General features: G+C 36.6%; 1 protein-coding gene across 7 annotated transcripts in view; it reads right to left on the reverse strand.

Annotated features, from left to right (window-relative positions):
- Bche (butyrylcholinesterase) overlaps window positions 1-23,740 on the reverse strand; it is a 71,459-nt gene extending 47,719 nt beyond the window's left edge. For 5 of the 7 annotated variants that reach the window (XR_013109855.1, XM_076932511.1, XM_076932512.1 and 2 more), the window contains exons 1-2: window positions 23,533-23,692; window positions 15,777-17,304 (exon numbers count right to left, since the gene is read on the reverse strand). Coding sequence is in view for 6 of the 7 variants with exons in the window: in XM_076932511.1 (XP_076788626.1) it covers window positions 15,777-17,296 (1,520 nt within the window). In the remaining variant the exon portion in view is untranslated. Of the gene's footprint in view, window positions 1-15,776; window positions 17,305-21,786; window positions 21,970-23,532 lie in introns of all 7 variants that reach the window. The other 2 variants (XM_034500572.2, XM_034500573.2) reach the window with 2 other exon arrangements.
- Window positions 23,741-24,290: the final 550 nt, after the last annotated feature.

A 24,290-nucleotide genomic window follows, 5' to 3' on the forward strand; every position in this document is an offset into this window, starting at 1 on the left:
AAATCTGATAAAAATTAGAATAGAAGGTCAGATGACAGTTCTTCACAAACTTAAGCTTACTTCCACGTTTCATGATGTCTAATTTTAGTCTACGCTCTGTCCTTAGCCCTGGAACACTAACTGGGAAGGGAGTAGCATGCTAACATGCTGAAATTACAAGTCTGCAGTGAAATGCATTTCTAAGCATGAATAATGACTGCTTTTAATAATTCATGGTGAAGGTATAATATAAGAATCTGAAAGCATTGGTTAACCTCTGCTCAGCTACAGACTAGCTCCAATACATTGTTCTTCAATAGAGTACCAGTTTTTAGCCTAAAAATTGAGAAATTTCACTGTTTCATCTTTCCTTCATTCTAATGACCGAGCACATTCTAATGACCCTGCCAGACTGATGCCCACACTCAATGTATCTTGAACCAATTAACTTCTCCTATATTAAAGATGCCTCCTGTTAAGGTTTATATTTGATGTTTTGAAAGGAGTTCTAGAATCTATATAGTTTAAACAGAAAACAATGAAAATCAAATTAAATTAAGTTGATAGCTCACTTAAATCTGATGGAGTGCATGTGACTACAGGACCCTCAGTGTGGATGCAAACTAAACTAACACTCTCTCCTGGTTAGGTGGCTTGGGAGAATCCTTCAGACTTCTTCATGGCTTCCCCATTTTAACCAATAGTATGAGAAAAGTAAGACAGAGTATAAAAAAAGTGCATCCATTTCCAAATAAAGTGGAGAGACCACCATACATATTGTATTTTAATTTCTTTCTTTTATATAAACTAATACATTAAAAGACAAAAATAAAAAGCAATTTTATGTATTAAATTCTAAAAATACATTATTATTGATATAGTCCTGGTTGTATAATAAAGTCAAGTCTTGTTCATGTGTATGAACCTTTCTGTGTGTGTGAGGGGTGTATGTGTGGGGGCATGTGTATACATGTACAAGATCTTGGAATCACCAAAAGGTTTTTACCACTTTAGAATCTGTAAAACATGTAATTTTCTAATATTATTTTAGTGTATAGTATGATTTGAATGAGAATAGTCTCTTCCATTAATAGGCTTATGTTATTGAATACTTTCTCCCTACAGCTCGTGAAAGAGTTTGGAAAGGATGTGAAGTTGTGTTTTTTTGGAGAAGGTGGAAACTAGATATGATGATGGGCTTTGAGGATTCAAAAGAGCAGACTTGTTAGTGATCTCTGCCTCATGTTTGTATATCAGATGTATTAAGTTTTAGCTAGTACACTAGCACCATGCTTGTCTGCCTATAGCATATCTTCCTACCAAAGTCATGGATTCTAACCCTCTCACAACATAAATCCAAAATAAACTTGTTCTTTTATAAGTTGCTTTCATCATGGCGTCTTAACACAGCAATAGAAATAATTAAGACAATTACATATTTTATTTAACAAAATATGGTTTTAGAATTTAATCTCACTATCTTGACATAAAAGAGACAAAAAGCCATCTATATTTATGTTTAATTACTTCAAAAGCCATACAAACAAAATGTTTGTTTAGAAATACATTTTTACTTACATTTATTAAGTTATTCTTTCTGTGATAAAATTTCCTATAGTAAGTATCCAGAGAGTAAATAATATGTTCGGTGACTATCACCATGTAAACTGTGATGGAATTTAAATATCCTTTGTGAAAGCACATCCATACAAACAGTTCTTAATATTCCAGAGTAGAAAAATCTTTGTAGAGATAAACATCAAAAGTGAACTATAATCTGTGAGAAACAGGTCTATTTTGTCTGATGAAGAGAGGGGCTCTGGAATCTACTCTGTGACGAAAAGCATTTTTTGTTCTTCCAAAGGACCGGAGTTCAGTTCCCAGTGTCCACCTGGTGGCAGACAACTAGCTATAACTAAAAACCTAGGTGTCTGACACACTTTTTTGGACTCCAAAATCATCAGGCATATGTGAGGCATACACATGAGGGCAAAACATTCTGACTAAAATAAATGTAAATGTAAAATGACTTTAAAGAAAAGCTGCTAGTAAATGCAACAGAAAAGGAAGCTCCAAAATGAGAAAGGGACGTAAATACAAAAGTAGAAAAGAAGGTATCATCATTTCATTAGATGCTGAAAATGCCTTTGACAAAATATAACACCCTTTCATGTTAAAAGTCTTGGGGAGTTCAGGAATTAAGGCATATATCTAAATATAATAAAAGCAATACACAGCAAACCAAAAGTCAACATCACTATTTGCAAATGATATGATAATATATATAAGTGAACATAAAAATTCTACCAGAGAACACTTTCAGTTGATAAACAACTTCAGCGAAGTATTTGGATATAAAATTAACTCTAACAAATAAAGGCTACTGCCTTACTCTATACAAAGGATTAAATGGGCTGAGAAAAAAATAGGGACACAACATCTTTCACAATAATCATAATATAAAATATCATGGTTTAACTCTAACCAAGCAAATAAAAGATCTATATGAAAAGAATTTCAAGTACCTGAAGAAAGAAACCAAAGAAGACCTCAGAAGAAGGAAAGATCTTCAATGCTCATGAATTGGTAAGATTAACATAGTTGAAAATGACCATCTTACATAAAACTATCTACAGATTCAATGCAATCCCCATCAAAATTCCAACTCAATTCTTCACAGAGATAGAAAGAAGAATTCTCTAATTCATTTGGAAAGATACAGTATAGTGAAAACAATTCTCGACAACAAAAGAACTAGTGGGGGAATCATCATCTTTGACCTCAAGCTTTATTACAGAGCAAGTGTGATAAAAAACCAAGTGGTACTAGTTCAGAGAAAGACAGGTCAATCAAAAGAATATAGAATTGAAGACTCAGAAATAAACCCACACACCTATGGACACTTGATCTTTGACAAAGAAGCAAAAACCACACAGTGAATAAAATAAATAATCTTCAACAAAAGATGCTGATCAAACTGCCAGTCTGCATGAAGTAAAATGCAAACTGATACATATTTATCTCATTTTTACAAAGCTCAAGTCCAAGTGGATAAAGACTTCCACATAAAACTAGATTTACAGAATCTAACAGAAGAGAAAATGGGAAATAGCCTCAATGACATTTGCACAGGGGAAAATTTCCTGAAAAGAGCACCAATGGCTCAGGCTCTAAGATCAACAATTAACAAATGGGACCCAATGAAACTGAAAACCTTGTCTAAGACAAAGGTCACTGTCAATAGAACAAATGTGCAATTTACAGATTAGAAAAAGATCTTTAATAACCCTATATCACATAAAGGTGTAATATCCAAAATATACAAAGAACCCAAGAAATTATATTCCAGAAAACCAAAGGACTCCATCGCTAAACAGAATTCTCAACTGAGGAATCTTGAATGACCAAGAAGTGCCTAAAGAAATGTTCAACAACTTTAGTCATCAGGGAAATGCAAATCAAAACAACCCTGAGATTCCACCTTACAATAATAAGAATATCGCTCCCGGATCTGAGGCCTGGTGCAGACCTGCGCCCTGTCCACTCCTGTGTGGACACCAGACTCCTCCTGAGACATCATAGAGGGTCCATTGAACCCAGAGTGGTAGGTAATAAGACTCAAACACTGCCCTATGCCCATAGCTGGGTGCAGGGAGCACTCAGATTCCAGCAGAAACCCAAACCCTGCCCCTGAGGAGTGGCAGCCCCCCTTCCTCCCCTCTTCCAGATCTGAGGCCTTGTGCAGACCCACTCCCAGTCTGCTCCTGTGTGGACACAACCGGACTCCTCCCGAGACAACCTAGAGGGTCCACTGAACCTAGAGTGATAGAGGGTCCACTGAATCCAGAGCAGCAGAGGTACAACTGAACCCAGAGTGGCAGAGGAACAACTGAAATCAGAGCGACAGACAACATATCCCGAGACATCCTAGAGAAAAAACTGCACTCAGAGCAGTGGGCACCTTGATCCTGAGACATCCTAGAGCAGACATTGCACCCAGAACCGCAGACACCTAGCTGGTCTGCTACCTTGGAGGCACCATATCCTGAGGCATCCTAGAGGTACCACTATACTCAGAGCAGCTGGAGAAAATCACAGAGAAATCTGGACCCCCAAGGAGATCAGACACAAGCAAGATAACTGGAAAGGTAGGCTTCAGTCAGAGACAGCAAGTACAGGCAGCACTAGAGTTAACCAGATGGCAAAAGGCAAGTGCAAGAATGTAAGCAACAGAATCCAAAGTTACATGGCATCATCAGAAGCCAGTTCCCCCATCATAGCAAGCCCTGAACACCCCATCACACCGGAAAAGCGGGATTCAGAATTAAAATCACTTCTCATGATGATGATAGAGGACTTTGAGAAGGACATAAATAACACTCTCAAAGAATTTAAGGAGAACACTGGTAGACAGATAGAAGCCCTTAAAGAGGAAACACAAAAATCCTTTAATGAATTGCAAGAAAACACAACCAAAAAGGTGGAAGAATTAAACAAAACCATCCAAGATCTAAAAATGGAAGTAGAAACAATAAAGAAATCACAAAGAGAGACTACCTTGGAGATAGAAAACCTAAAAAAAAAAAAAAATCAGGAGTCATAGACACAAGTATTACCAACAGAATACAAGAGATGTAAGAGAGAATCTCATGTACAGAAGATACCATGGAAAACATTGACACAACTGTCAAAGAAAATGCAAAATACAAAAAGCTACTAACCCAAAATATACAAGAAAACCAAGACACAATGAGAAGGCCAAACCTAAGGATAATAGGTATAGATGAGGGGGAAGACTCCCAACTTAAAGGACCAGTAAATATCCTCAACAAAATTATGGAGGAAAACTTCCCTAACCTAAAGAAAGAGATGCCCATAATATACAAGCAGCCTGCGGAACTCCAAATAGTTTAGACCAGAAAAGAAATACTTCCCATCACATAGTCATCAAAACATCAAATGTACAAAACAAAGAAAAAATACTAAAAGCAGTAAGGGAAAGAGTTAAAGTAACATACAATGACAGACCTATCAGAATTACACCAGACTTCTCAGCAGAGACTATAAAAGCCAGAAGATCCAAGACTGATATCATACAGACCCTAAGAGAACACCAATGCCAGCCCAGAAAACTATACCCAGCAAAACTCTCAATCAATACTGATGGAGAAACCAAAATATTCCATGACAAAACCAAATTTGCACAATATCTTACCACAAATCCAGTACTTCAAAGGATAATTGATGGAAAACTCCAACACAAGGAAGGAAACTACAACCTAGAAAAAGCAAGAAAGTAATCTTCCAACAACCCTAAAAGAAGGTAGCTATACAAATGTAACTCCACTGCCAACAACAAAAATAACAGGAAACAACATTAATTTTTCCTTAATATCTCTTAATATCAATGAACTCAATTCTCCAATAAAAAGACAAAGACTATCAGACTGGATACATAAACAGGACCCAACATTTTGCTGCACACAGGAAATGCACCTTTGTGAAAAAGACAGACACTACCTCAGAGTAAAAGGTTGAAAAACAATCTTCCAAGCAAATGGTCCCAAGAAACAAGCTGGAATAGAGATTCTAATATCAAATAAAATCATTTTTCAACAAAAAGTAATCAAAAAAGATAAAGAAGGACACTTCATATTCATGAAAGGAAAAAATGTACTAAGAGGAACTTGCAATTCTGAACATCTATGCCCTTGCGGAAAAAATGTACTAAGAGGAACTTGCAATTCTGAACATCTATGCCCCAAATGCAAGGGCACCCACATACATAAATAAAACTTTACTAAAGCTTAAAGCATACATTGCACCTCACACAATAATAGTGGGAGATTTCAACACCCCACTCTCAGCAATGGACAGATCGTGGAAACAGAAACTAAACTGAGACACAATGAAACTAACAGAAGTTATGAACCAATTGGACTTAACTGACATCTATAGAACATTTCATCCTAAAACAAAAGAATATACCTTTTTCTCAGCACCTTATGGTACCTTCTCCAAAATAGACCATATAATTGCTCACAAAACAGGCCTCAATAAATACAAAAAGATTGAAATAATCCCTTGTACCCTATCAGACCACCATGGACTAAGACTCGGCTTTAATATGGACAAAAACAATGGAATGCCCACATACACATGGAAACTGAACAATGCTCTATTCAATGATAACTTGGTCAAGGAAGAAATAAAGAAAAAAATTAAAGACTTTTTAGAATTTAATGAAAATGAGGACACATCATATCAAAAGTTGTGGGACTCCATGAAAGCAGTACTAAGAGGAAAAATCATAGCTCTAAGTGCCCACAAAAAGAAAATGGAAAGAGCATACAATAACAACTTGACAGCACACCTGAAAGTGTTAGAACAAAAAGAAGCTAATATACCCAAGAGGAGTAGAAGGCAGGGAATAATCAAACTCAGGGCTGAAATCAACCAAGTTGAAACAAAAAGAACTATACAAAATATCAACAAAACCAGGAGCTGGTTCTTTGAGAAAATCAACAAGATAGACAAACCCTTAGCCAGACTAACCAAAGGGCACAGAGACAGTATTCAAATTAATAAAATCAGAACTGAAAAGGGAGACATAACAACAGAAACAGAGGAAATTAAAAAAAAAATTGTCAGATCCTACTATAAAGACCTATACTCAACAAAATTCGAAAATCTGGATTAAATGGACAATTTTCTAGATAGATACCAGGTACCAAAGTTAAACGAGGAGCAGATAAACCATCTAAACAGTCGCATAGCCCCTAAAGAAATAGAAGCAATCATTAAAAATCTCCCCACCAAAAAAAAGTCTGGGGCCAGATGGTTTTAGTGCAAAATTCTATCAGATCTTCCAGGAAGACCTAATACCAATTCTCTTCAAACTATTCCACAGAATAGAAACAGAAGGAACAACACCCAATTCGTTCTATGAAGCTACAATTACACTCATAACTAAGCCTCACAAAGACCCAACAAAGAAACAGTACTACAGACCAATCTCTCTTATGAATATTGATGCGAAAATACTCAATAAAATTCTAGCAAACCGAATCCAAGAACACATCAAACAATCATCCATCAAGATCAAGTAGGCTTTATCCCAGGAATGCAGGGAAGGTTCAATATTCAGAAATCCATCAATGTAATCCACTACATAAATAAACTCAAAGAAAAAAAAAACACATGATCATCTCACTTGATGCTGAGAAAGCATTTGACAAAATTCAACATCCCTTCATGTTAAAAGTCTTGGAAAGATCAGGAATTCAAGGGCCATACCTAAACATAGTAAAAGCAATATACAGCAAGCCAGTAGCCAACATCAAACTAAATGGAGAGAAACTGGAAGCAATCTCACTAAGATCAGGGACTAGACAATGCTGCCCACTCTCACCCTACCTATTCAATATAGTACTCGAAGTCCTAACTAGAGCGATTAGACAACAAAAGGAAGTCAAAGGGATACAAATAGGAAAGGAAGAAGTCAAAATTTCACTACTTGCAGATGATATGATAGTATACTTAAGTGACCCTAAAATTTCTACCAGAGAACTCCGAAACCTGATAAACAACTTCAGTAAAGTGGCTGGATATAAAATCAACTCAAGCAAATCAGTAGCCTTCCTATACTCAAAGGATAAATGGGCCGAGAAGGAAATTAGGGAAATGATACCCTTTACAATAGTTACAAACAATATAAAATATCTTGGAGTGAATCTAACCAAGCAAGTGAAAGATCTATATGACAAGAACTTCAAGTCTCTGAAGAAAGAAATAGAAGAAGATCTCAGAAGATGGAAAGATCTCCCATGCTCCTGGATTGGCAGGATTAATTTAGTAAAAATGGCTATCTTGTCAAAAGCAATCTATAGATTCAATGCAATCCCCATCAAAATTCCAAATCAATTCTTCATAGAAATATTGCAATTTGCAAATTTATTTGGAATAACAAAAAACCCAGGATAGGGAGAACTAGTCTCAACAATAAAAGAACTTCTGGGGGAATCACCATCCCTGACCTCAAACTGTAATACAGGGCAATTGTAATAAAAACTTCATGGTATTGGTACAGAGACAGGCAGGAAGATCAATGGAATAGAATTGAAGATCCAGGAATGAGCCCACATACTTATGGTCACTTGATCTTTGACAAAGGAGCTAAAACCATCTAGTGGAAAAAGGACAGCATTTTCAGCAAATGGTGCTGGTTCAACTGGAGGTCAACATGTAGAAGGATGCAAATCAATCCATTCTTATCTCCTTGTACAAAGCTCAAATCCAAGTGGATAAAAGACCTTCACTTAAAAACAGAAACACTAAAACTAATACAAGAGAAGGTGGGGAAGACCCTTGAATACTTGGGCACAGGGGAAAAGTTCCTGAACAGAACACCAATGGCTTATGCTCTAAGAGCAAGAATTGACAAATGGGACCTCATAAAATTGCAAAGCTTCTATAAGGCAAAGGACATTGTCAATAAGACAAAATGGCAACCAACAGATTGGGAAAAGATCTTAACCAATCCTACATCTGATAGAGGGCTAATATCCAATATATACAACGAATTAAAAAAATTATACTCCAGAGAACCAAATAACCCTATTAAAAATGGGGTACAGAGCTAAACAAAGAATTCTCAACAGAGGAAACTCGAATGGCTCAGAAGCACCTTAAGAAATGCTCAACATCCTTAGTCATAAAGAAAATGCCAATCAACACAACCCTGAGATACTACCTCACACCAGTCAGAATGGCTAAGATCAAAAACTCAGGTGATAGATGCTGGCGAGGATGTGGAGAAAGAAGAACACTCCTCCATTGTTGGTGGGATTGCAAGCTGGTACAACCACTCTGGAAATCAGTCTGGTGGTTCCTCAGAAAACTGGACATAACATTACCCGAGGATCCAGCTATACCACTCATGAGCATATACCCAGAAGATGCTCCAACATATAACAAGGACATATGCTCCACTATGTTCATAGCAGCCTTATTTATAATAGCCAGAAGCTGGAAAGAACCTAGATGTCCTTCAACAGAGGAATGGATATTAAAAAAATGTGATACATTTACACAATGGAGTATTACTCAGCTATTAAAAATAATGAATTCAAGAAATTCTTAGGTAAACTAGAAATTATCATCCTGAGTGAGTTAACCCAATCCCAAAAGAACACACATGGTATTTACTCACTGATAAGTGGATGTTAGCACAAAACCTTGGAATAGCAAAGACTCAACTCACAGTTCATGAAGAAGGAAGACCAAGTGTGGATGCCTCAGTTCTACTTAGAACGAGTAACAAAAATACTCAAGGGAGCAAATATGGAAACAAAACATGGGACAGAAACTGAAGGAGGGGCCATCTGGAGACCATTCCCCCTGGGTATGCATCCCATGTACAGTCACCTAAGCTAGACACTGATGTGGATGGCTGGAAGTGCATGCTGTCAAGAACATGATATAGCTGTCTCCCTAGAGGTCTGCTAGAGACTGACACATTCAGGGGACGATGCTCACAGCTAATCACTGATCTGATCAAGGGTTTCCCAATGGAGAAGTTAAAGAGAAGACTGAAGGAGCAGAAAGGGTTTATGACCCATGAGGAAAGCAACAATACCAACCAACCAGAGCTTTCCATGGTCTAAACCACCAGCCTGGGAGCTCATAGGGAGGGGCCCATGACTCCAGTGGTATATGTAGAGGAGGATGGACTTGTTGGGCATAGGTGGGAGAGGAGATTCTTGGTCCCATGAAAAACAAACACAGAGTGGGGGGGGAATGTGAGGGTGTGTAGGGGGTAGTGGGGGTGGGGGGTAGGTGGGTGCACAGCATCATAGAAGCATCAGGAGGGGAGATGAAATAGGTTTATGGGTGGTGAGAGAAAGTGGGATAAGGGGATAAAATCTGAAATGTAAATATAGTACTCAATTAAAAAATATTGTTTTATTTATTTGCAAAAAAACAATAATAAGAATGTCTAAGAACAAAAACTCAGGTGACAGCAGATGTTGGCTAGGATGTGAAGAAAGAGAACATTCCTCCATTGTGGGTGGAATTGCAAACTGGTACAACCACTTTGAAAATTAGTCTTGCTGTTCCTCAGAAAATTGGAAACAGTTTTACCTGAAGATTCACCTATACCACTCCTGGGCATATGCTCAAAAGATGGTCAACCATATCACAAGGACACATACTCCACTATGTTCATAGCAGCCTTATTTATAGTAGTCAGAAGCTGGAAACAATGCGGATGTCCTTCAACAAAGGGACAGATACAGAAAATGTGGTACATTTACCCAATGGAGTACTAATGGAGTAGCTATTAAAAATGTGGACACTATAAAATTCATAGCCAAATGGATGGAACTAGAAAATATCATACTGAGTGATGTAACCCAGACCGAAAAAGGCATACATGATATGTACTCACTGATAAGTGGATATTAGTCAAAAATTTCAGAATACCCATAATAAAACTCACAGACCATATGAAGCTTAACAAGATTGAAGGCCTAAGAGGGGCTTCAATCCTACTTAGAATGAAGAACAGAATAATCACGTGAGAATGTGAGGCAGAGGGATGGAGAGACCTTTTTGGGAGAGAGGAGGTGGAGGGGAAAATGGGAGCTGACTTAGATATGAGTGAGACAGAGAGAAGTCCAGAGGGTCAGGAGAATGAATAGAAATATGAAGCAGTGTGTGGTACCATGGGAACAACGGGATTCTCTAGAATGTCCCAGATACCAGAGATGTGAGGTACTCACAGGACTGAATGGGAATGAGATTATCAGAAACGTCCAAAAGTGGGGAGATAGAACTTCAAGAGACCACCTCCAGTAGATAGACATGGCCCCCAGTTGAGGGATGGGACTATGCACCCATTTCAAAATAATTGACCCAGAATTTATACTGTCTAAAGAAAATGCAGGAACAAAATTTGAGCAGAGACTTAAGGTAACACCATCCAGAGACCTCCCCAACTTGGGATCCATCCCTTGCATAGGAACCAAAAAACCCTGACATTGTTGATAATTTTAGGATATGTTTGCAAAGAGAAGCTTGGCATTGCTGTTCTTTCAGAGGCTCTACCAGCACCTGACTGAGACAGATACAGATGCAGCCAACCATTGGACTTTTCCCAGGGACCCTAGGGGAAGAACTGAAGGAACTGAAAGAGATTGCAAGCACATAAGAAGAACAACAGTATCAACTCACTAGACCCTTCAGAGCTCCCAGGGACCAATCTACCAACCAGAGAGCATACATGGGCTGGTTAGTGGTCCCTACTACATATATAGAAGAGGACTTTTTGGCCTGGCTTCAGTGGGAAGGGATAAATTTGGTCCTTTGATGCCCCCAGAGAAGGAGGATGCTAAGGGGTGAGAGTAGGTAGGTATATGGAAGAGCACTCTCTTAGATAGGAAGTGGGGGTTACTAGGGTCGGGAGCTCATGGAGGAGGGACCAGAAAGAGGAACAACATTTGAAATTTAAATAAATCAAATAATTAATAAAAAAGAAAAGAAGGTAAAATAACAGTAAGAATGTTTAAAAACGTCATAAGGAATCCTTACAATACATACACACATACACACATAAACACAGAGACACACATTTATTTATTTAATACAATGTCTTAATCTGTGCTGACAATACTCACTTTCTGAGTCAAAGGTCATCCAATATAAACAGCAATAGCAGACAAGAGAATCTCCCTTTTGAGTTGTTTATATTACAAGTTTATATGGTAGAGAAAAATATTATCAGAATGAAGTTTATATGCTGTGCTGAACAGGCATGAGAAACAAATAAGAAAGAAACCTCCATGTAAACTGAGCAGGATGCAAGTCTCTGAGGTTGCAAGATGATGAATTATAGACATTAGTCAGCATTTATTGAACTACCTATGAAAGTTATATAGTTCCTATTATGAAAGGAAGCTCATAAGCAGCACACATATTTAACTGACATGTAAGAGTAATTTATTAGAACAGTGGTGGAAACGTGAAACTCTACTTCCTACACAAGTACAGTTTCAAGTCATAATCCTCCTCTCTTTAACTTAGCTGAAAGCTTGAAGTTTAATAGAAAGAAAGAGCTTGGTACTCTGATAGCATGGACATCAGCTTTTCAACAAAACCTACAGTCTACTTTGCTTCTTAAAAACATAATTTTGTATTGTGAGGAAGTACAGAGTATGTGTTTTTAACCTGGTGTTCCTAATGTTTTGGATTGAATAAATATTGGCTTGGGAAAATGTCCTGAGCATTATATTATCTTCCTCACTCTCAAGTTCCCACTTCAAAATAGACAACAGACAGTGTCCAGTCTCTTCCAAGTCCAGTGGGGGTGTACTGGGCAAATAGGTTATCCTTGAGAAGTTTAGAATCAAAGCTTATCTAAGCTAACACGTGGTCAGTTTGCCTCTAATGCGCACTTCAATTATCATTTGTTGTCAACTCAGCTGGAAACATGCATGGCCTATGTATCTTTGGCCAACTGAAGATATGGTCTTGAGGAAAATCACCTCACCAATGAAATGTATTGTATAGTTATGCCACTTTGCAGGGTATTTTATTTTTCTATTACTACTTTTATGAATCTCATTTTATAATTTTTACATTATAATTAACAAGTCAGCCTTCTTATATCCCAGGAAATCACACTCACCACAGATGTACTTAACTAAGGTCAAACTATCCCATTAAATGTCAAAGACTTGTCTTTGATCTGACACTCTCTGTGTCATAAATAAGACATTAAGCATACTCTTTTAACACTGTTCAATGTGGGCAGTCTCTGATGATTCCAACATGAAATATGAACTGATTTAAAAATTAGAGACACAGATGGGATGAAGGACTATTTCTCTTTTATTGTTTAAAATTTTTAGAATTGTAATAAATATTAAAACATATGCAAGTGACTAATGACACCCATAGCCTTTGGAGGGAGAACAGAATGAGGCTAAAGAAATCTAACACAGCTATTAAACTAACACTCCTTTCCTGGAGCAAAAATTAGGATTATATTGAAGAGCCAGAAAATACAGTATAACTGACATATCTAGAACAGTAACATTTTATTACGAGATCTCATTCAGCTACTAAGCAAACATTTATTATGATACACCTATTCAAGTACTTTTTTGAGTCTCCATATACACTGACATTTGTGTTTCAAAAAGCTAATTTAATATAACTTAGAAAGATTATCTCAGAATAGATGACTGAACATAGACAAGGCCGTGACCACTTTGTCTGCCAGATCACAGTCATATAGTACAGTGCATGTTGGCAACTTAGGCATTCCTACATACAGGTCCTACTTATAGATCAACCCTTTTGGCTAAGATACATGGTAATAAGAATGAAGAATATAGAAGTCCCTTAAAGTTTATCAGTAGTATTCTAGTTTAAAGAGGGTATATAAACAGATGTAATACTGTGAGGAATGGTTACTAGTAACTGATATTGTAGAAGGGTGCAGAGCCATTGAATTTGAGGAAGTCTAAGTTGAGGATGAAACTGACAATTAGATGTGGGTAAGACAGCTCAGGAGGTAAGTGCTTTGTAGCCAAGCTTGGTTATCTCAGTTCCATCCCCAAGACTCACATGATGGAGGGAGAGCACTGACTCCTGTAAATTGTTCTGAGACCGATAAAAACACACATGCATGTACACATATACAAACATATACATATATACATACATATACACAGTCTAAATAGGCAATAAAGAAGAAAAAGCATATATTAATGATGTAATCGATATTTGTTGGGAGCCAACTTTTAGCAGAAAGCGGCTATCAGCTTTGCAGCCATCTTGAACCATATAGCCTGACATGAGACTTGTATTACAATAGCCTACAACAGCTGAGCACACTCTGATAACATCTTGCTTTGGATACCCAGGACTTTCCTTGGATGTGTGAGATTAAAGGTGTGTGAGATTAAAGGTGTGTGACTTAAGAGTGTGACTTAGAGATCAGATTTAGAGACAAGACCTAAGGGCATGATTAAAGGTATGACTTAGAGGCATGGCTTAGAAGTGAGACATATAAAAGCACAGAGAATCAGACAGAAGAGAGAGAATCAGACTATAGTGAGAGAATCAGACACTTCAGGGAGTACAATTTGGAACTAGGAATTAGGTTAGGGAGTACAACTTGGAGTGAGTTATTAGGCATTAGGTGGAAGACACTTGGACTAGAAAACTCAGAAGAAAGCAACAGATTATTAGGCATTAGACATTAGGCACTTAGCACTTGGAAGAAGTAACTTGGAACTTGGAGGCACTAGGGACTAGGAACCAGGGACTAGGAACTCAAGACTTGGGACTTGGACAGAAGAAGAGAGACTGAAGAATAAACGGGTCTCCATTCTTCGAGTCTGTCCTTACTCTCTCTTGTTGAACCCCGACCCTCAGACTGGAGTGGCAGCTTGAGCTGGGATACAGTGGCCGCCAAACGTGGGGCAGCCTGGGCCTCAACATTTTGCTTAGGCCTCAACATTTTGGGCGCCCAAACAGGGACAGCTCGGACACCAACAGATATTCTCTTAGACTACTGAAGTATCATTAATTGTACCAACAAATCGATCTGTTTACAATAGATACAGGTACTCATGTCAAGAATATAATATACTATTTCTAATTTTTATTGTTTACATTGATACATACAGCTATTTGGGATTTATAGACTTAGTAACTAAGTTTTATTTGTACACATTATTATACATTTTAAATTTTATTCCAGGGCCATGTATGGTACATCCCTGTAAAGCCAGCATTTTTTAAGACTTAAGAAGGAGTAGTTTGAGTTGGGCTAATTTGGGCTATATACAGAAAGCCCATCTTAACGATGAGAAACAGCAAAGGAAAGGTGGATTCCAAGAGACTGTACACGCTTCTTGGTTTATCATGGTGTAATCTTCTGACAAATATATTTTAAGCAGAAAATGTTGAAAATAGATTTAAAGGAAACAGTGTAGCTTAGCAAGGTAGTAAGTATGCCAAGAGAGCACTGGCTGCTTGGTTTGCTCTGACATATGTGGGCTGGAGCTGTTTTCTCACTGCTGGTGCTGTCCAACATCCTGAGAGACTGCCATCCTCACATCAATGAGCCAGAAACATATAAAGATCCAGAGTATGATTTCTAGTGAACAGTATCAACTCGGAACTATAGTAGAACGAGCCTCAGTGAATCCACCTGCCATTAGACTCGAGAGCAACATCACAAAAATAAGATGAAAGTTAGCCATAAAACTCTTTCAATAAGGGAAAAAAATACAATCTAGGTAAATATAAGGGACTTCAAAATCAAATGAAGCAGCTTACCTAACGATCTGATAAAGTCTCTTAGAGGAAAACAGCAAATGCTGAGTTCTGTGAGTTTTTAGAGTTAGGTGGGGTTGGGGTAGGTCTCTTTCTTAAATGTGATAACCTTGTAAAAGTGCAGGTTGAGAAGCATTTTCATTTATCACATTCTGATACAAGCATTTGTTTCCAAACCTTAGTTAACATCATTACAGTATTTTCCAACAGTTTGCAATTGAAATCACAAAGTAGTTTACAAAAAAAAAAAAAAAAAAATCTGGTAATTCTTCTAAAGCACTGAGAAACAAAGAGCTGAAATTCACCACATACTGAGACACAAGGCAGCTTCCATACAAAGAGAAAATACTTCAAATACTTCTATCTTTTTAATGAAGTCTGCAGTAGAGGTCAAGAAAAGCTAAGCAAAGGAAGAGCAAGCAACAATTACAGAAATCAGCACTTACCCATATTTTGCAAAATTTGCCCAAATTTTCATTATGGACCGACTAAAGATCTCCTCAGCTTTCATATAATTAACTCTTCTTTCCAGAGGTACACCAAACACAAATTCAATTTCATAGCCATGCATTACTCCCATCCATTCCGGCCAAGGTAGTTGAGAAGATCGGTGTTCGAAATAGTAGAAAAAGGCATTATTTTCAAGCTCTGCAAATTTCTTGGTAAACTCCAATGCAGGGCATATGATGTTGTAATCTCCAATAATATCATCCAACGCTTCGCGGTAGACTTCTGGTGCCTGGTCACTTAACCAGTCCACATAGAAGAACAGGATTGCTTCTTTCCCCAATCTGCTCACTCCAGAGAAATACACATTTAAACCTTCTTGAAATTCCCTCCGGGTGATAAGACTATCATTGTCTTTGCTGAAACCCGGAGCACCATAAACAAGGAAAGCTGACCCTTCATCTTTGTTAACGCCCACTAAGATCTGAGCTCTTTTCACTTTTCCAAGTTGGAGTAGTGTGTATGGCATATCAGTGAGAAAATCGCCATCCACAGTTGGACCAAAATTTACCAATGCGATGGAATCAGAGGGGAGAACCAACTTTTCATTCTTAAGAATTTCCTGGGGATCTTTACTTCGAAGGCATTTAATCATCTCCATCTCATTTTCCTTTGAGCAACCAGTAAATTTAGCTAAGGCCAAGGTTCTGTTTCTGGCTTCCTCCGGATACTTCACTACCCAGGGGGCATTAGAGGAGCCACTTTCCAGAATGGCTCTGGTAAACAAAGGATAGCTTTGAGGACAGAGCAGATGTAAGCTAACTGAAGCTGCCCCTGCACTTTCTCCAAAAATCGTTATACTTTTAGGATTCCCTCCAAAAGCAGCTATATTTCTTTGGATCCACTTAAGTGCCAACTGTTGATCAAATAAACCCATGTTTCCTGGAGCCTCAGGATTTCCTGGAAAAGCTAGAAATCCTAGGGCACCTAACCTATAGTTCATTGAAACTACAATAACCTTTTCAACATGAGCTAGAAACTTCCCGTCATAAATAGGTAGAGAGGAGGTCCCAGTTTGAAAGCCACCACCATAGATCCATACCATGACTGTGGCGTTTTTGGGCTTAGGTACTGGAATCCAAACATTCAGATACAAGCAGTCTTCACTGAGGTTCGTGTTCGGATTCCACATTTCTGACCCCTGGAAGCCTGGGAAGGCGTCATCTATGTTCTGATAACAAGAATTTGCATATTTAGTGGCATTATGGATGTCAGGCCATTTGTTTAAGGGTTGCGGCTTTTTGAATCTTTGGCTACCCAGAGGAGGCTGTGCATAGGGGATACCGAGAAAGGCAGTCACTGTGCCACCGAGAACGGGCATGCTCAGCCCTCTGACCCTTCCAGCCTTGGTTGTAATTATGAAGTCTTCTTCAGTGTGTGACTTCCCGAAAGGCATGCAGAGCAGCATAATCCATACGAGGAAGCAGATCTGTGTGACTGTGGTATGCTGAGTCTGCATGTTGATTTCTAAGCAAAAAATAAGCAACAAAATTTTAAACAGCTTTGTACATGCTGTTATATGTCATGTTCAATGATGATAATCACTAAACTGTTCACTCTAAATTTATGAAAAATAACAAATATGTTACCAAGCCAAGGGTGTGTATAAAAACTAAACAGTAAACAGAGATGCTTCCACGTTGAAGAGAAACACACAAATGAAAAATATAGGTGATCTTGTCTTTGAAATACCATGTCTAAGGATATGTAAGAAGTTTCAGCACAGTAAAAAGATATTTTTGTCCCAAGTACATATGATATCATGCACTGTACATAGCCACATCAAGTACAGAATTACCTAGGTGTAAACATGTTAGCAGTGATTCCAATGTGACTGTAAGAGAAAATACAAGTACATGTGTTGTCTGAAATATCATGGCTGGATGACAGATCACAGAACTCTAAAGTTACTTAAGAACTTTGAAGAATCTGAAAGTATTGATGATTTGCCATCCTTCTCTTTGCCAAGGTTCTTTTCATAGTCCTTCTTTAAAAGAGATTATACTTTTCTTCTATATATTCTTAGTTTACTCTTAAAAGAGAATCAAGAAAACATACTCATAGAATGTTACATAAAAAACTAAGCAATTTCTATTAATTTATAAATATGAATACTATGAAGCCAGCTGTCACTATGAAAGGATATTATTAAAACATGAATTACTGAGATGTACTATTATAGGTTTCAGGGAAGTTCTCTAAACTTTATTAGATAAAGATTATTTTTATCTGCTTGAATCACAATTTCCTTGGTGAGAAATCTAGCTGATAATCACGTGGATAAAAATATTGGCTTAGAAGAAATTTTTACAAGACTAACAATAATTAATTTGTAATCTGATTAAACCACATGTAAGTAATTAAATACGTTAGTACTCATGTATTTGCAATGTACAAAATCACTGAAATCAGAGGACCAATGCTGAGAAATTACTGGGATATGTGAAAGGGATTAAAGTAATCGTTGTAATGACATGCATTTGATATTGTGCTGTAGACAATATGTAAGGTCATGTATAGGCTCTTTTGAGTGGTCACAGGTTTATTAAAATTCTTAATGAAGGCATGTTTTTTGAAAATAATTTTCAAACATTAAGTGATTAAAAAGAAATATAAATGTATTGTGCAAATATCATTTAAAAGAATCAATACTTTTGTATAAAGTTGGAAAAAATATAATTACAATATTTAATAACAAGCACTGGCTTGATCCATATAACAATATCCAGAAATGACAAATGCACAGGCCTTCTGTTACTTGTTCAAGTGTTCAAATTTTAATTCCAATCTGCCTGTTCAGGAAAATAATTTTACCAGGAGTGACCACTTGCTTTCGCTTTCTGTATGTATAATACATTTTGTTTTGGTAAATCATGAAAAAGGAATAGACACAAAAGCTATGTTCTCTGATCACAAAGAATATTGTTTTAATTTACTTATATTTATTGTAATTGTGGAGTGGGACACATGCCACTGCATAAGTTGAAGATCAGAGAACAACACAAAATTATATCTCTTTTCCACATTTTACCCACCAAGATGTTTTCACTCCCTTTATACCAAGGAGATGCTGATTTTAAATCAGCATTATTTACCCCGCTCACAGAATATCTATTGATTAAATCTTAACAAATATGTAAATAAACCATAATGTACTTTTATTTCCAAATCCCATAGTTAATGACATCTCTGAATAATTTTATCAATATCTATGTTTATCCAAAATAGACTTCTTTTACGCAAATAAGTCTATGTATACATTGATTGCTATGGTATTCATTTAGGATTTAAAATCAAGTCACAGATTTTTTTAATGTCTTCTGTTTTGATAAATCTAGGTATGTGCTAAGATTTATGAAATGTATTATTAGAGCATGTTATTATGTTTTAATAATTTAAGTATTATACTCATAATGAGTATAATTTGGATGTATTTATTTTTCAGTATTATACTCACAGTGAGTGTAATTTGTAAGTAATGATAACAAAACTAAATGCAATAATAATATCAAGGTTCTGGTAACCTGACATTTACTAAGGCAATTTCTATTTTGACCAGGAGTTGTGGATTGCTGTTTTCACATTTGTTTGTTGTTGTTGTTGTTGTTGTTGTTTTGTTGATGTTGTTGTTGTTCATTTTATCCTGATGATTACAAAACATTTTAAACAAGTGGAAAAGAAAAACTCATGTGGAATTTTTTTTCCAGTCTTTGAAAATCAGTCTCTGTTCTAAGTACATTTCAATAAACTGACCTAGGACCCCTGGTTCCTCACCTTTCTGTCCTTTTTAGCCCATCAAAGATAATATGGGTTGATCTCTCATTTTTATTTAAATATTATCTTACTTATAAAATTTTAAATGGAATCACTAGTAATTTTAATTTCTAGTAATTTTTGACAATTTAAAAGTTTTGTTTAGAGCCTGGGAATGTGCCACACTTGCTTGAGTGCTTGTGTATCATTCTGGACCTGAGTTCAGATCCCCAGCATCCACATAAAAAGAGCCTGTTGTGGTATCCCTCTGTAACACAGGTTCAATAAAAGAGGCAGAAACAGGAGGAGATCCCAGGAGTTTACTGGCCAGACTGTCAAGCAGAATTTATTAGCCTTGGGTGTCTGAGAGACCTTTCCTGAAAGAAAAGTGGAAAGCCATAAAAAAAGACACTTGATATCACCCTCTGACCTCCACACACCCTGTAGGCATAACTGAGCAAACATGTAAACACACAAACACACTATACATGAGCACATAAACATGTGCACAACTGTACATACACACAAACATTTCTTCAACAGTTTCTTGTAAGGTAAGCATAACTACTTCCATCCTGTATTTGCTGGGAGTATAATTAACAACAATGGTAATTTTATAATATACTGTAGCAGCTATGATCACACATAAAGAGTTTCAGTGTTTCTACACGACCTATAATTATATAACATTTTCTTCTGTGACTTAGTATCTATTTTGGATTTTCCAGAGCACTGTTAAAGTAAGAATCATGTTTTCAATAATGACACATATAAGCTTCTCTTGTACACAAGGTAAAATGTAACATTAGAAACAACCATCACTAGCATTCATATATTTAAAGATAGTAATGCAGTTCCTCCCTGCATGCTACCTGCTGAGTAGGTTTATTCTCCATATTTATGAATCTGGATTGTTAAATTAAAAGGTGCCTATGTTCCCATATTCAATACAGTCTAAATTAGTTATAAACTACCATTATTCCATTCTTTACATCATCTGATATTTTTCTATTCTCCAATTTTCTGTAAAAGACATATTTTAATACATATTTATCACATAGTTAAAAATCAAAACAGACTTGGGAGGTAGAGGCAGGTGGATTTCTGAGTTCGAGGCCAGCCTGGTCTACAAAGTGAGTTCCAGGACAGCCAGGACTACACAGAGAAACCCTGTCTCGAAAAACAAAACAAAACAAAACAAAACAAAAAACAAAACAAAACAAAACAAAAAAAAATCAAAACAGAAATAAAGAGATTTCAAAATGAAAGTTTTTAATTATAATATAAAAAATGTAAAACTTTCTTGCCTCTTGTATGTTCTAGTGCAACTGGTTAACTGCTAAAAAGTAAAATATTAAACACAGAGCCACAAAATTATTATTAAAAAATGAGGCAAATTTTCATACTGAATATAGCTTTCTTAAAGTAGATAAGTTCACTTCTTGAGAAGTAGTAGTTAATATTTCTAAGGGATTGAAAGTTTTTAATTAATAAATCAACAGAAAATAAGTTCTAGAAGGAAAAACATTAGCCACCAAAAGGGAATTAGGATTACAAATTCAAGTTTAACAAATGTTGATTGATATAAAATTTTATTTATAGTATCATATATTCCTGTTTATAAATGTTACTAATATCTATATATCTTATTTGGAAATGGAGATTTGTAAAACATGTTGGTAAAGTGCTATCTAGATATTATTGGAAGGGTCTAGAAGCAGCACTGGAATGCTATTTGACTGGATGAAGTCTCTTTACCCAACCAAATTCTGTTCCGTTTCAGGCTAAATAAAGAAATTTGAGGTAATCTATTAATGAATGGACTATATTCTGGTCTTCCACAGAGGCCTGAATGTCTGCTAAGACAACAAAGTAGTTCAGGATAATAGATGTGTTCTCAGAACCTGTGGTCTCTTCTTGACCAAAATCACAATGGATACTCACAAGATCATGTTAATAACCTGAACATTAAATTATTAGATTTGTTGGGTTTTTTTGGAAAATGAATTTCATCTGTTATTGTTATATTTCTCTGGCTGTAATTGCCTGGCAGAAATGAAGAAGTTCTAAAGATTACACTTGGTTCTCTTAGTCTGACTATCATACTGTCCAAACAATGGCTCCCAAAGAGATGGGAATTTCCCCAGAAAACACATGATGCAAGAAGAAAACAACATCAAACAGAAGAAAACTTACATCCTTGAAGGAGATTTGATACAGTTCTAACAACTCATGGGACCACCTTACATGATGAGACTGAAGAAAATGATGGGTGTAGACAATGATGGGTCAACGCTGGGTTGGACCATACTGTGATCAGGCAGCTTGAATGAGCACATTCTTAGGCCACTATTGAAATTTTAACCTTGCTTCAGGACTCTGAAAGTGAACAATGGGAGAAAAAGCTTTGTCTCTTTTCCCAGCGTATCCACATAGAATACATCTCCTTTTTCTACTTTCCACTATTAATTTAGCTCTTTAAATAGATTTAATTAGGACCTCTGTGGCCAAAGCTGGCTTAGGGCAAAGGCGGTGACCTCCAGATTTGATAAAACAGTCAGTTTCAGTAAGAATAAACAGATGTTAGATAAACATCAAAACCAATCAATGATGAAATTTTAAGTGTATTATCAGCTGTGACCAAGAAATCAAATCAAAGACTTAATTTATAGAGGAGAATAAATTTATGTACCTGTAAAGTTTTCTTTGCTTATTTTTTTTATAAAAATATAATATCAGATTTCAGATTTTATAAAAATATAATTTCAGATTTTTTCTTATAATTCAAGATGCAGGATATTGTATATAAACAAAATAACACTGTAAAGGAACAAAGCATGTCTTTTTAAATTTAGCTAGACATTTATTTGGTATCGGAAAGTAATGGTATTTTCTTGACAAAACCTCCAGACTTACAATTCAAATTGTTAAGTTACTTTTAAAAGCCTGCTGTCTTCAAACAACATGACTTTTATCAAAGTGAATTGTAGTCATATTTATTATAAATATTCTATAGTCTACATTAAGGAGGCATTGCACTTGCTCACTGGAACACATTCCTTCAGATTCAGAATACCTGCTTAGGAAAAAAAATGTATAGCACACAGAAACCTAATACAATGATTTTGTTTGTGTTTCAGTTTTCATTTCGTCCTATAAATTTTATAGTCAATGACTGAACTAAGTCTGCTGCCATTAAAAAAAAAAAAAAAAAAGATAGATTTCCAGGATTGTAGGATGAGCCAAAACTGTCAATTTTTATTCTATTCCTACAAAAATAATGGTAGCATAAGATACTTTAGTCTAATTTAAACATTCAAAGTTGGCCAATAATGGATGAAGAAGTATTTGTAGATTAAATTAGAAAATATATTTTCTTGGCCATAGACGGAGATTTGATTTCTGCTTGCCAGCTGATGTTGTGAAAGTTTCAGGGGACAAAGTGCTGCTTGGTAAAAGTGCCCTGTTAAGTAATAAGAGAAAAATTAATCTACTATATTTCAAAAGAGAAGATATTGAAAACTGTCAAATATGCCCAAACAAGTACTTCTGTTAAGAGGTTTGTTAACTTCTGCATTAAAGGGTAATATAGCCTAAAATAAGTGTCCATAGAAAGGGAATAAATGAATAAACAAACAAACAAACAAATAAGAAAGAGACTCCACAGGTGCTGTGCCTATCCGGTCAACGTATAATAAATTCACTATGTCCTCAAAAGTGAAAGGGATTGAATATGTGTTTCTGGAATAAGAGAAAACTCCAATGTAGTGCCTTCTCTCCTGACAGACTCTTCTGTCCTATTCCCTGGTCAGGGACTAGTCCCAAGGGAGCACCACAGGGCTCCACAAACACGTGGGGGGGGGGGGGGGAAATCTTCTGTCCTTCTTGCCCCGATCTGCACTAGAACCTCAGCACAAGATCTGTAAAATCAGAGCAACTCACCGGAATCGCTGCAGAAAAGGATGAGGAAGTTTGTAAAGTGACAATCTTGTAATGATTCGGGGAAAGGCGGGATGCAGCTGCCGCCCCGCCCGTGAATTGCAGAGCTCTGACATTTCAGTCAACTCTTCCTGACAAAGCTCGCGAGAGCTGGCAGCAGCAGCAACTTGATCTGGCGCTGGCCAGGCTTCTCAGGCTGACATCTGCTCCCACAAAAGCAGGGGTGATTCCTCCAGAGAGGGCTGCTCTTCCAACTCAGGCAGGCTTCCAGGATAGAAGCAGGGGCAGAGGGGGCGCCTCAGTAATAGAAAAGGAGAGAGTTAGTTTGCATTATCAGGACTTTAAATTTTGGTGTTTTGTTTTCGGTGTTTATTGTGGGGTTTTTTTTTTTTTTTTTTTTTTTTTTAATTTTGAGTTTACAGTACTAAACATTGTTCACAGTATTCTAAAGAAATGCTATTGGAATTACTATAGGTGTACCTGCAATTCTGTGAAATCATAAAGCATCATAAAAAATTTGTTAGGAAACAAAAATAACCACTATGAAAATCAAAAGACTGCTTACACTAGCTGAATAATTGACTACCACCACCCCCCTTAAATCCTGCACCTCAACTCTTATGTAAGTCCTAGATTGTTCACAGGTCCTGACAACTCTCAAAAGTCACTACTGGTCACAGATATGAGGAACACCCACATTTATTATACACGTTAAAAGTCCAAAGTTCTTCAGCAAACAGTTTAAAGGACATTTCTACCCA

The sequence above is a fragment of the Arvicanthis niloticus genome, chromosome 4 (assembly GCF_011762505.2).
Source record: "Arvicanthis niloticus isolate mArvNil1 chromosome 4, mArvNil1.pat.X, whole genome shotgun sequence".
Classification (NCBI taxonomy): domain Eukaryota; kingdom Metazoa; phylum Chordata; class Mammalia; order Rodentia; family Muridae; genus Arvicanthis; species Arvicanthis niloticus.